This window comes from Polypterus senegalus, chromosome 1, assembly GCF_016835505.1.
Source record: "Polypterus senegalus isolate Bchr_013 chromosome 1, ASM1683550v1, whole genome shotgun sequence".
Lineage (NCBI taxonomy): Eukaryota > Metazoa > Chordata > Cladistia > Polypteriformes > Polypteridae > Polypterus > Polypterus senegalus.
Window position 1 is genome coordinate 167,147,304 of NC_053154.1, and position 13,865 is coordinate 167,161,168.

General features: G+C 35.7%; 1 protein-coding gene across 2 annotated transcripts in view; it reads left to right on the plus strand.

The window, feature by feature from the left end:
• Positions 1-13,865, plus strand: part of ryk (receptor like tyrosine kinase) — a 216,293-nt gene that overhangs the window by 101,718 nt on the left and 100,710 nt on the right. For both annotated transcript variants that reach the window (XM_039762357.1, XM_039762358.1), the window contains exons 2-3: positions 9,994-10,115; positions 11,792-11,891. In XM_039762357.1, coding sequence (XP_039618291.1) covers positions 9,994-10,115; positions 11,792-11,891 — 222 coding nt within the window. The remainder of the gene's footprint in view (positions 1-9,993; positions 10,116-11,791; positions 11,892-13,865) is intronic.

The window sequence follows — 13,865 nt, forward strand, 5'->3', positions numbered from 1 at the left end:
TCGATGCAAGAACACCAAGCGGCTCACGTGAACTGGCGCAATGCACAGACAAAAGCAACAGTTCCAAAGAGTGCTGAACAAAACCGAATTACACAATTGAGAAGGCAGCAAAAAAATATGAAGCGTCTTATACATACAATCATATTCATAAGTGCAGCTACTGCGGAAACAAAGCACACGGTGGAAAAAGTGAATGTCCTGCTAAAGGAAGACAGTGTAAAAAAACCCGTGCATGCAGTTTGTCACATCACAGATAAAAGGAAGACGAGCTGTTTATTGATGCAGTAAGGAACTAATCGATGAATGAAACCTCTTATCTTTACAGCGATTGACAAACACGGAATGTAACTTGAACACATCCTACAAATACGAGCCTGATTGAAAGAAATAATGATAATCAAATCCTTGATGACAGCAACATTCAATAACACTCACAAAACAATTACTGTATATTGACAATCATGTTACGTTATTTTTAAAATGTTCCCTTTTCTTTTCATAACTTCTACTTCTCCACTGCGGTACACGGGTATATATATAAATGTATATATATACCCCGATCTACAATACATACTTTAGCATAGACAAGCCACACGCTGTGGCTAATTGTAGAGTCTTAAGCCTCTAACGCCGACATTGAGGTTCGATTCGAGAGGGATGTACTGACTATGTATGCGCGCTACCGATTCATTTTACCTTAGCATCTCCTTGGTTTGGGACGTATGAAAAATATTAGGTTAACGAGAATCATGTTACGTTATTTTTAAAATTTTCCCTTTCTTAGCACAAGCACAGCTGAGAAGCTTCGATGCATGTACTCCATAGCGCGTAAAAATAACGCATTTAATCACACTTTCAATTCCAAGCAAGCGGGAACTTTTGTCAATGCATGATTTCCTGGTACATCCATTACACTGATGCACACATCACAGCTACAAAAATGTTAGAGTCGGAATAAAGCGCGTTCCTACGACTGATCATTTCGACTACCCGAAGCCTTGATAAAAGCATGGTTTTGTGCACACTGAAAAGCAAGCAAAATTAGATGCATTACAGAAAGCGGACTTTGTGGCTCTTACTGGGGATCATTGGACTTCCGTGACCGTTAGTAATTCTAAATACATCTAATTACAAAATGTTCAATGATCACACTGTTTTAGCCTAATGTACAAAATAATTTTGGCTAATGTTACTCAGAGTTTAAAGAGTAAGCTGGTCAAATTACCTTTTATGTTTCTGACTTATTTTTTTAAGAAGAAAAACTGCACTTTATATTGAAATTTTGGTTATTATTATTTAAAGACAATACTATTCTGAAAATGTACTTAAAGTACTTAAACTACCACTTTATTTTTAAGTCTGCCCAATTTTAACCAGGGATGATATTTTTGTTTCTGTTTTGAATTCAAATGCAGTTTAAAAGCTTTTTTCAGAAATTAAAACAGCTTCAGTTTACAATATTCATGTCCATGTCTATTATTTGATTCTGTAAGCCCACTAAAACCGTTTTAAATTAAAAAAAAAACATTTGCGATTTGGGGCAAATTTACGTGCGATTACATACGATTAATCAAGATTAATTCTTACACAGCCTCTAATTAATTGGATTAATTTTTTAATCGAGTCCCACCTAATATATATATATATGTAGATATATATATGTAGATTTGTATATATATGTGTATATACAGTATATATGTAGATATGTATATGTTGTATATACAGTATGTATATATGTGTGTGTATATATACAGTATGTGTATATATGTATATATATATAACTGTATATATATGTGTATAGATGTGTATATATATATATATATATATATATATATGTTATATATGTATATATATGTTTTATATATGTGTCTGTGTGTGTATATATATATATATATATGCCAGCAACACTCATGACAATGACAAAACAATTACATTGTCAATCATGTTACGTTATTATTAAAATGTTTCCTTTTCTTTTTACTTCTCCGCTGCCAATGCAGGTATTTTGCTATATATATATATATATATATATATATATATAAATATAAATAGATAGATATGACAACAACACTCATATCAATGACAAAACAATTACATTAACAATCATCTTACGTTATTTTTAAAATGTTTGCTTTTCTTTTTCATAACTTCTTTAACACACTACTTCTCCGCTGCGAAGCGCGGGTATTCTGCTAGTCGATTATAAATTATTAACACAAAGTAAATGAAAAAAAAAATATCAGGAAAGAAACAGAAACCAGAACTTACCCCCACAGCATCCACCGCGCTTCTAGCGTTAGAGCCAAAAACGTGGTACACGCAGGTTGTGAGGTGTGACGCTAATTAACGTTCGTGCTACAACAGATTATAGTGTTGTTATACTATAAACTATTTACAGGGATCAACAGTTTTGGGGAAGTCCATAACAAAAAAATAAAATTATAGATAACATTTTACACTTTGCTATATGAGCAACTGTTGCTGGGGGTGCCAGAATCCAACAAGGAAGAAAAATGAAAAACATTATTTGTACAAAATCTTAATTTATTTAAAACGGATGACTCCCGCTCTCACGTGCAAGTCTGTGTGGATATTATGAACATCTGTTCCAAGTTCTATTTAAATTTTAAATAGAAGGAATTTTTATTTAGTCGATAGAAATGTCTTTGGTAGGAATGTAAGTTAAATGTAGGCATCTTTGCATAAAGTTTTGACTATCCAGCGCTTACATTATATATTCTGAAATATTTCAAGACCGTCTTTATATACAGTACTCAGGTTTTGGGAAGCGCTGATCAATGTAATCGGTGTACCAGGAAATCATGCAATGATACAAGTTCCCCTTTGCTTGGAATTGAAACTGTGATTAAATGCATCATTTTTTTTAATGCATTATGGAGCACATGCATCGAAGCTTCTCATCTGTGCGATTGTCAATGTAACCTTTTGTAAGTAGTGCCTGGAGGATTCAGTGTGGAGAAACTGTAGAGACAGCTTGTGTATTAACTTGTGGATTTTATTCCAGCGCTTGCTCCTTACTTTCTCACTTGCGCTATAACGCGTAATGCAAACCTCGCGTGATACGCCGCTAACTTAAAAGCCTTGTGCAGCGCCTGTCAGTTGAAAATTGATGGTTTGCTTGCTTTTATCTGTCTCTCTCTGCTCCTAGCGGAACTGTCATCTCTGACTTGTCATGGAGCACGTTTAAGCTGATGTGTTTGCAGTCTGTGAATAAAAATCCTTCTTGTTTCTACGATCTCCTGTGTCTCTGTGCAAATCTGTGACCCAAGCGTGACAATATATTCCGACGCTGACTTTATATATTCCAGCGCTGACTTTATATATTCCAGCGCTGACTTTATATATTCCGACGCTGACTTTATATATTTAAGTTTTGACTATCCAGTGCTTATATTATATATTCCGAAATATTCCAACACCGTCTTTATATACTCAGGTTTTGGGAAGCGCTGATCAATGTAATCGGTGTACCAGGAAATCATGCATTGACACAAGTTCCCTTTGCTTGAATTGAAACTGTGATTAAATGCATTATTTTTTTTAATGCGTTATGGAGCACATGCATCGAAGCTTCTCATCTGTGCGATTGTCGAGGTGTGCTGAGTTGCCCAGCAGCCTTACTTATGAATATGCTAAGCATATTCCTTCAGCCGCCACGCCTCCCACGGCGAGCGAGCTGCCCGCTATGGCCGTATACAGTACTGTATAGGAAAGAAGGTTCTAGTTATGACCGTCAGGTTTTGGGAAGCGCTGATCAATGTAATCGTGTACCAGGAAATCATGCATTGACACAAGTTCCCCAATGTAACCTTTTTTTTAATGCGTTATGGAGCACATGCATCGAAGCTTCTCATCTGTGCGATTGTCAATGTAACCTTTTGTAAGTAGTGCCTGGAGGATTCAGTGTATATGTCACTCGCTCGCTTCTTATTGTTTCGCTGCCTTCTCAATTATATACTGCATGTTTTCTTCAGCGCGTTTTGGAGCTCTTGCTGGTTTTCTATGTAGTGCGTTGACAGTCAGTTCACGTGATTACATGGGAGGCGTGATGATGTCAGCAGAAACTCCGCCCCCACGGCTTTCCAGCTGAACTCCATTACAGCGTATGCAGAAAAATAGCTTCCAGTTATGACCATTACGCGTAGAATTTCGAAATGAAATCTGCCCAACTTTTGTAAGTAAGCTGTAAGGAATGAGCCTGCCAAATTTCAGCCTTCTACCTACACGGGAAGTTGGAGAATTAGTGATAAGTGAGTCAGTGAGTGAGTGAGTGAGGGCTTTGCCTTTTATTAGTATAGATTAGAAAATGGATGGATACATGGCCTAATGGACACCTGTTGAAGTGCATATTACAATCAGAGAATGAATGTGAAGCCTCTGTTCATTTATCAGCACTGTTTAGAACACTATTAAAAAGTGATTTATCTTGTTATCTTTTCATTTCCTTTTAACAAATGCATTACAGTGCAAATTATAGGATTGTACCTCTTTTCTTCTTATGTATTCTGTTTGTTGTATCTCTGTCAAAGCACACACATCTGTATTTCTGAACTAACAGCATAATGGAATGAAAGTGGCAAAACCTCAAGCTTCTGCACACTGGAATTATCCTGTTTCAAACTTGAAGCCCTAGACTTGTGACTTGACTCCAGACTTCTGTGTTTTTTCTTTTCAGTATACTTTATGTTGATGTGGAAAAATTTTCAAATTAACTTTTTCTCAAGTTTCTCACCTATTGTGCCTCCTGAAGTAATTAGTCTTCTTGCAGTCACACAGTCAAAGATAAATGTGGTACTAAACTTCTTGGTACTAACTAAAATAAAACTAGTACCATTATGATTATGAAAGTTTAGTGTCAACTTGGTACCAAAAAATCAGTTCTTGTGACATCCCTAGGGTAAAAGTATTACCAACTTTAAGAGTGAGTGAATTAGTTAGATTCACATCTTCACTAAAAATATATATTTCTTGTAAAGAACTCATTTAAAAAAAAGTTATCCTACAAAATCATATATTTTTATCACGTTTCCCACAGGTCATGAGTTTTCTCCGCTAGAACAACTAAACTATCAGTTTTTACAACCCATCTACCAAAATTAAAACGTAAGCTTTCTTACAAATATACCGTACATGTTATCTTCAACTTTAGAAGCACCAGAAAATAAGGACAGCTAATAAAAATGAAAAATCAATTTGCAATTGTATTAGGGTGAATAAATTGTGTTTTTTTTTTTTTTTTACAGTTAAGTTACAGCAAGACTCATATTTAGTTTGTGTGGACATTAGAATTATTATAGGATTACTTAGTTAAACTAAACTTTTCAAGTGAATAAACTAGGAAAGCCAATATTTTAATAGACTATTTAAATAAATTTAGCAGGCAGGTGCCTCTTAGGACAGAAGATAGTGCATGACAGTGACTCATAGTGTGGTTTTCAAAAAAGAATGGATACTGGTATGCATGCAAAAAATTGTATTCTGAGATATGTAAAATCAAATGCTAAAAATACTATTACTATTAGATTGTGTATATTTAAGATTGGGTAATTTAACTAGTTCATATACAGTGCATCCGGAAAGTATTCACAGCGCATCACTTTTTCCACATTTTATTATGTTACAACCTTATTCCAAAATGGATTAAATTCATTTTTTTCCTCCGGATTCTACACACAATACCCCATAATGACAATGTGAAAAAAGTTTACTTGAGGTTTTTGCAAATTTATTAAAAATAAAAAAACTGAGAAATTGCATGCTTTGGCAGCAATTACAGCCTCAAGTATTTTTGAATATAATGCATATGATGCCACAAGCTTGACACACCTATCCTTGGCCAGTTTCGCCCATTCCTCTTTGCAGCACCTCTCAAGCTCCATCAGGTTGGATGGGAAGCGTCAGTGCACAGCCATTTTAAGATATCTCCAGAGATGTTCAATTGCATTCAAGTCTGGGCTCCGGCTGGGCCACTCAAGGACATTCACAGAGTTGTCCTGAAGCCACTCATTTGATATCTTGGCTGTGTGCTTAGGGTCGTTGTCCTGCTTAAAGATGAACCGTCGCCCCAGTCTGAGGTCAAGAGCGCTCTGGAGCAGGTTTTCATCCAGGATGTCTCTGTACATTGCTGCAGTCATCTTTCCCTTTATCCTGACTAGTCTCCCAGTTCCTGCCGCTGAAAAAACATCTCCAGAGCACGATGCTGCCACCACCATGCATCACTGTAGGGATGGTATTGGCCTGGTGATGAGCGGTGCCTGGTTTCCTCCAAACGTGACGCCTGGCATTCACACCAAAGAGTTTAATCTTTGTCTCATCAGACCAGAGATTTTTGTTTCTCATGGTCTGAGAGTCCTTCAGGTGCCTTTTGGCAATCCCCAGGCGGGCTGCCATGTGCCTTTTACTAAGAAGTGCCTTGCGTCTGGCCACTCTACCATACAGGCCTGATTGGTGGATTGCTGCAGAGATGGTTGACCTTCTGGAAGGTTCTCCTCTATCCACAGAGGACCTCTGGAGCTCTGACAGAGTGACCATCGGGTTCTTGGTCACCTCCTGCCTAAGGCCCTTCTCCCCCGATCACTCAGTTTAGATGGCTGGCCAGCTCTAGGAAGAGTCCTGGTGGTTTTGAACTTCTTCCACTTATGGATGATGGAAGCCACTGTGCTCATTGGGACCTTCAAAGCAGCAGAAATTTTTCTGTAACCTTCCCCAGATTTGTGCCTCGAGACAATCCTGTCTCGGAGGTCTACAGACAATTCCTTTGACTTCATGCTTGGTTTGTGCTCTGACATGAACTGTCAACCGTGGGACCTTATATAGACAGGTGTGTGCCTTTCCAAATCATGTCCAATCAACTGAATTTACCAGAGGTGGACTCCAATTAAGCTGCAGAAACATCTCAAGGATGATCAGGGGAAACGGGATGCACCTGAGCTCAATTTTGAGCTTCATGGCAAAGGCTGTGAATACTTATGTACATGTTCTTTATCAATTTTTTTATTTTTAATAAATTTGCAAAAATCTCAAGTAAACTTTTTTCACGTTGTCATTATGGGGTGTTGTGTGTAGAATTCCTGGGAACAAAATGAATTTAATTCATTTTGGAATAAGGCTGTAACATAACAAAATGTGGAAAAAGTGATGCGCTGTGACTACTTTCCGGATGCACTGTATACATATACATACTTATCTACATATATACACATACATATACATATATGCTGCTGCTGGGGGTGCCAGAATCCATCGAGGAAGAAAAATGAAAAACATTATTTGTACAAAATCTTAATTTATTATTCATTCCTAAATAATTAAATAGACAGGCTATTTAGTATCAGTGCAATACGCTGCTTGTTAAAACAGATGACTCCTGCTCTTACGTGTACTTAGTGTTGCGTGGGTATTATGAACTATCGTATCTGTTCAAGTTCTATTTAAATTTTAAATATAAGTAATTTTTATTTAGTTGACAGAAATATCTTTGGTAGGAATGTAAGTTCAATTTAGTCATTATTACATAAATTTTTCTTCACCATAGAAATTTAAAGACTAAATTCAACTTACATTCCTACCAAAGATATTTCTGTCGACTAAATAGAACCTACTTATATCCAAATAGAACTTGAAACAATATATTTATTTGAATCTGATCGTGCATTTTAGATCGACTTGACGCGTACTACATTGAGCCCGCGAGCTATGTGCTCTCACCTGCCTGTCTCAATAAGTCACCGTCGCTTTGCTCTTACTTTTTTACCGTTCATTTAATCATGGCTAGTCGCGAAAAAATTAAAATATTGAAGGAGGATTACACTGAGTATGGCTTTACCAAAACAATTATTGATGGGGAATAAAGTGTACATTATTCATAAAGCTTCAATTGGTGATCTGTTTTTCTGCGTTAACCTCATATTTTTTCATAATTCTTCTCAAACCAAGGGGGTGCGAAATCGGGATCATCTGTCACAGGGGGTGCGAGGGTAAAATGAATCGGGAAGCGATGATATATATGTATGTATGTGTGTGTGTGTATATATGTAGCCACAATAAATACCTTGAATAGACAAACCAAGGGTGAACAAGTTCCTTTCTACTGCAGCCACAGCCGCGACACACATAAACATCAATAATAAGTCATAAACTTGCAATATTATTTAGGAAAATCGCAACATTTTACTCACCAAAAATTCTGATTATTTGTAAACAAAATCCATCCTCCTCTCTTTCCTCAAAAACAGATCAATTACTCTGTTGTACGGATTATCCGTGCGCTTCAGTTCCATCAAAAGTCCCTTTCTATCCCCATCAAAGCCAATGCTGAAAGTCGAAACTGCCCTGTTGTATTTTTGGCATAAGCTTGAATTCGCTTTAGGGCTGAAAATGTCCGCTTGACAGAAGCAGTGTACATGGGAATGGTCACCGCCAAATATACCAATGTGAACAGCTGCCCCATGCTCTCATTCAGATTTTCTGATGAAGGAAGTCAAGGAGATCAGTGGGAGGTTTTCCTGCAAAATCATCCATGGCATACATTACAGTCAGTTCTGTTTTTAGTTGAGACAGATCAAAAACCGCTCCGTGGCTCTTGTGTTAAACTGGAGAAGGCTTCATGCGTGAAATTTTTCTTGTATTCCCGAAACTTCTGGGGCTCAAGGAGCGTGTCAAACATCAGGTTTTCGTCGTCTTGAAATCTGGTCTGTGTCTGGCAAATAATATTGTCCAGAATCCTGCCATGGAGTTGACCATTGTGCGCACGAGGATCTTGCGATCGGAGCATTTGCAGTGCTTTCAGTGGCCTCGTAGAGTTCCTCATATCGGCTTCTATCCAATCAATGGGTCTGAATACGGTGACGTTGCCGTATGCCTGCTAGAGGGGGCCCTACTGACACCAACTCAAAATGTGATTGATTGAAGCAGCAGGTTAATCGACATTTATTCTATGTTAGAGTGCCTGCACAACAGATTGTGAAGGCCTCTCTGCCTGGCAACAAATGATGGCTGAAATGTGATTGGTTAAATGCTTTAATACAAAAATACATGCCTGGAAGCAGCACAACCATTGGAAAAGCTATTAAAGGAAGCGGACATACTATTTGGAATTATTTAATAAGTATTCATGGACAAAATATACTTAACATCAGTTTGCGATTCAGATATTTTTACTTATGAATATGCTAAGAACAGTCCTTAACCCGGGAATATTTACCTTATATGAGCAGGCGCTGAATTACGTGGGAGGCGTGATGATGCGAGATGCAACTCCACCTCCCACGGTGATCGAGCTGCAGTCTATTACAGTATATGGATGAAAATAGGTTCCAGTTATGACCATTATGCGTAGAATTTCAAAATGAAACCTGCCCAACCTTTGTAATTAAGCTGTAAGGAATGAGCCTGCCAAATTTCAGCCTTCTACCTACACGGGAAGTTGGAGAATTAGTGATTAGTCAGTCAGTCAGTCTGTCAGGGCCTTGCCTTTTATTAGTATAGATAAGTATAACATAAAATTACAGGACATTTAAGGATGAAAAATAGAAAAGCTTATTGTCACAAGTCATATGCAGTATATCTTTTAAAGATACATGAAGGCCTTAAAGAAATGCATCATCTACTGTAGTCATATTTTTACCTAGCAGAATTCTTCTCCCTGGTCAGAATCAGACTGGCAACAGGTTTTGTAGGGGACCAGGACAGCTGGATTTATCTTAGGCTGTAATGAGTTGTACTAAGAAGACTCCTGAAGTAATAACTGACGGTTCTTGGTGCATGTACAGTAAAAATTAGCTTTTAGTGGAAATGGCTCATCATTTAAAATGATAATTCTTTATGCAAAGCCCTGTAAAAGAACATCTAAAACTGTCGTTGTTAAGGGTATACCTGCCTTTCAAAAGGATTTCATTTAAGCATATAGTGTTGAGTTGGATCTCTTCAGTTCTAATTTGAATATCTCTTTTATCTTTTATTTGTGCTTTATAGGTTTGGATGCTGAGCTTTACTATGTAAGAGATGATGTCATTAGCCACTATGCCCTTTCATTCATCCTGCCAGTACCAAGTGAAACCAACAGCCTCCATTTTACATGGCATGCAAAATCAAAGGTATTGTTTTCTTTATTACAGTTTAGCAGAGCAAGCCCATCATTGCATTCAGTTAATACAACTGAAAGTGAAATAAAAAATGCAATTTAATATAAACCTTATTATTGCATTTATAAATTGACGTTAAAATAATGTTTTTATCTTTATATTATAAGTAACTGTAAGTTTATTACAGTTAGAGATATTCCTGAGAATTGCACAAAGTTAGTACTTGGATGAGCACAGATTTTTTTTTTTTTTTTATGATATGTCTGCTACCCTTCTAAATCCTGGCTTGTGGCATGCATATTTTTGTAATACTTCAGAATAGTAATCTTTATTTCCTTGCTCAGGCTTTGACTATTATGGCATTTTCCCACAAAATTCATTCTCCACTGTTTGCTACTTTGTAGCTTTCTTTATGCTACCGCATTTGCCAGGCAGTTGACAAAAATAAACTGAATGTTTCTGGTAGGAATTATGCCTGTTTGTCTTGCTCCATTTGCAGCTGAAGTAGTAGAAAGATTATTTTAGTGCTCTTTTGTATATTTTATTATTATTGTTTATTACATTTTTAAACTTTTAAACTAATGATAGATAGATGTTGCTGGCTGTTTTAACATTTCCTGCTTCAGTTCTCCAATTCAAGAATGTTGGCCGATGAAAGTGTGACATTAATTAATCTACACTTTAATAATGTTTCCTTCCTAGTGCATGTGAAGTACAAACTGTACTGTAAATAAAATAGGAATAAAATCACTAACATGCTAATTTACTAATGTAAGTTAGAAAAACATGAGACCTTAATCAGTTTTTACCAGCTCAACTGAAAATTAGCAACTTGTGTTATTAATCAAGTATAATAATTCCAAGCAGATATTCATTTGTGAGTTTGTATTTGAATCTAAGCATTTGTATGATTTTAATTTATAATTTAGTACAAGATAAGGAAGATAGTCATGGACCTAGAGTTTGTTCAGTTTAATTGTATAATCAACTAAATACCTCTAAGACCAAAGATATGGCTATAGATTTTATATGTTTCTTCTTCTTTCTTTCTTAACAATAATAAAAAGTGAGAGAGTACGGACATGGTGGAGCATCATCTAGTAATATCTACAAATATGTAGGAGTAGCCAATGAATAGTTAACCTTTGATCTAAGCACAGAACAAATTGGTATTATCATAAACTTGTTAAAAAGAAGGCTGATTAGAGTTTGTCCTACAGTAGCCACCCGCTTCCAAAGTTTCATTTGTTTCCGTTAGGCTTTAGGTTCAGATACTCAAAGGTCAAGAGATTTAAGAACATTTTATTGTTAGATATAAATGTTTTTTGAATTCTAGTCATTATAGGGATTCTGCTGAATTTTGAAATATTAGATGCTAGTAAAGCTAATGTTCTTATTCGTCTAAATCTTGTGGCTGTGTGTACTGATAATGATAACTGCCATTTGTTGCCTCTTGGCTTATTTTCGTATACTTGTGTAATAATGCCCTATTTGTATTTTTTTTTTTTTTAGTGACAGATAGTGAAGGAGCACACATTTAAATCCTTAAGTTGTGCTGGCTCAGTGCATATGGAAAAATCATAAACCAAATGACAACAGTGTCTCCTTTTGAGTCAGTTAGTCTGTTGTGCACTAAAGTATGATCTTATGGGCAGCAGTATATAAACACATCTGCAAATTTCTCCTAGGTGGAGTATAAAATCAGCTTCCAGGTGGACAACTCCCTTGCCATGGATATACCTCAGACCAATATCTCAATGCAAGGGGAAGTTCCTCGCACACTTTCAGGTAAAAATTGCTCTTCTTGACTAACAGGACATATATACAAATACTTTTCTCCTCAGTTTATACCACTGTAGAATTTGTATTCCTGCTGCTGCTGACTAATGTAGTTATTTGAAGACATGTTTTGCCACTATATTCTATAGATAAATTAATTTGTATCACTTAAAAACTATTGCTGTTCGCTTTCATTTGAAAAAGTGAAATGATGCATAGTCCTTTACTGTGATGTATAGTTTTTGTTTTACAGTATTTAATGGAATCTAGTATTTAAACAATTTCTACTTCAACTTTTAAAAATGTATACTGAAAATCATTTCCTGTGGTCTATGTATAAGACTGTTATGCATTCTTAATACTACCCATATTTGCTGTCTAAAATATATTTTGACTAATTTTTGTAATGATGTATCATTTTCTAAAAATAATATTTAGTTGGATAAATTTGAAAATATTTAAATTTGCTATTGAACCAGAGTTATTTGTGAACTAAAATTAAACAGTTGCATTTGTGGTATTACAATTTTATATGTGTGGAACACTTAAAATTTTGTCTTTTTATAATGGTAAGAATATCACATTAAAATTCATGCCCTGCATTATATTTTTCAACTTATGATGCCAATATTAGTTATTAAATGATAGTTGTGTAATTACTTGATGAATATATCATTATTTTAAAGCTGTTGTTACTGTCAGTTGTTTATACATTTCATGTTCTATTGCAGAAAATGGTGGAATATTGTTCAGTTGAATGATGGAAGTACTTTTAAAAAGTTCTGAATGGATTCAGCAGCTGAATGGGATTTTTGTTTTAAATAATGCTGTCAAATAAGTATTGAGTGGTGTAAAATTTTACTGGTATTAATATTGAATACTAAAATTCAGGTATTGTGATATCCATTGTTTTTCCTATTACACATTTTTAATAATACTTAAACTAATATGTTTATTTGTTCTTTGGTATTTATGAGGCACTCACACTGGTAGTGATAATGGCAGTGGTCCTTCAAAGTCTTGATATTTTTATGATGATTTTTCTTCATTTTTTTAAAACAAATTGTTAGTAGTACTAGGGTGTTGTACCGTGTTACCCATTATGAATGTAGAGAAAACACAAGCAAAATGACACCTTTTATTGGCTAACTAAAAAGATTACAATATGCAAGCTTTCAAGGCAATTCAGACCCCTTCTTCAGGCAAGATGTTGCCTGAAGGTGGTGGTTGTGTTTCCAGAATTTCTTCTTTGGCTTTCAATTCTGGCAATCACAGTACTGGATAAAAGGTGTCATCAGCACAGATATTGAATTAATCTGATTCTAGAGCAAAGGACATTTTTAGACTCTCTGATGAACTTGGCAGAACAATCAAAACTAAAGTACATGACCATTAACAGAAAACAGCTGCACAAGGCACAAATAAAGTAACCGTGCATAACTGGCAATATCTTTAAGATCAACCATGAGTGAGGGTCAAAGCCTGTCAAGTCTCTCTCACTTCTGTGGCAATGTTGTCCTAGGCCCAGTTTCTTTTAGTACATTGCAAAAAAAAAAAAAACCAACAGTAAGACCCGGGTACTGCTTGACCAGGTGAATAAAGACTTGTCTTTTATCCTTGTGTAATTTAAAAGCTCATCTCACAGTAACAGGCATTGTAAAAATTGTACATTTTTTTAAACAGCATTTAATGAGAGTTCCTATTCATTTCAGTGGAACGGGTGTGGCTGAAACTTCTTGAAAACTACTGCGGAGAAGAGTTTTCTAAACCACACACTGCTAAAGCAGTTAAATATTTATAATGTCTTTGAAAATAATGAAAATTAACTTTACAATCACTTTAGGAGCATTTTGGTCTAATGTTATTATGCTAGAAAATGTTTAGATGTGAATGGGGCTTAAAACTCTTTGTTGGCCCTTCCTCTGTTTACTTTGTTTCCGTGCCCTGCAAGCAAGAAACTAAAAGAAAAAAAGAAAGAGATGT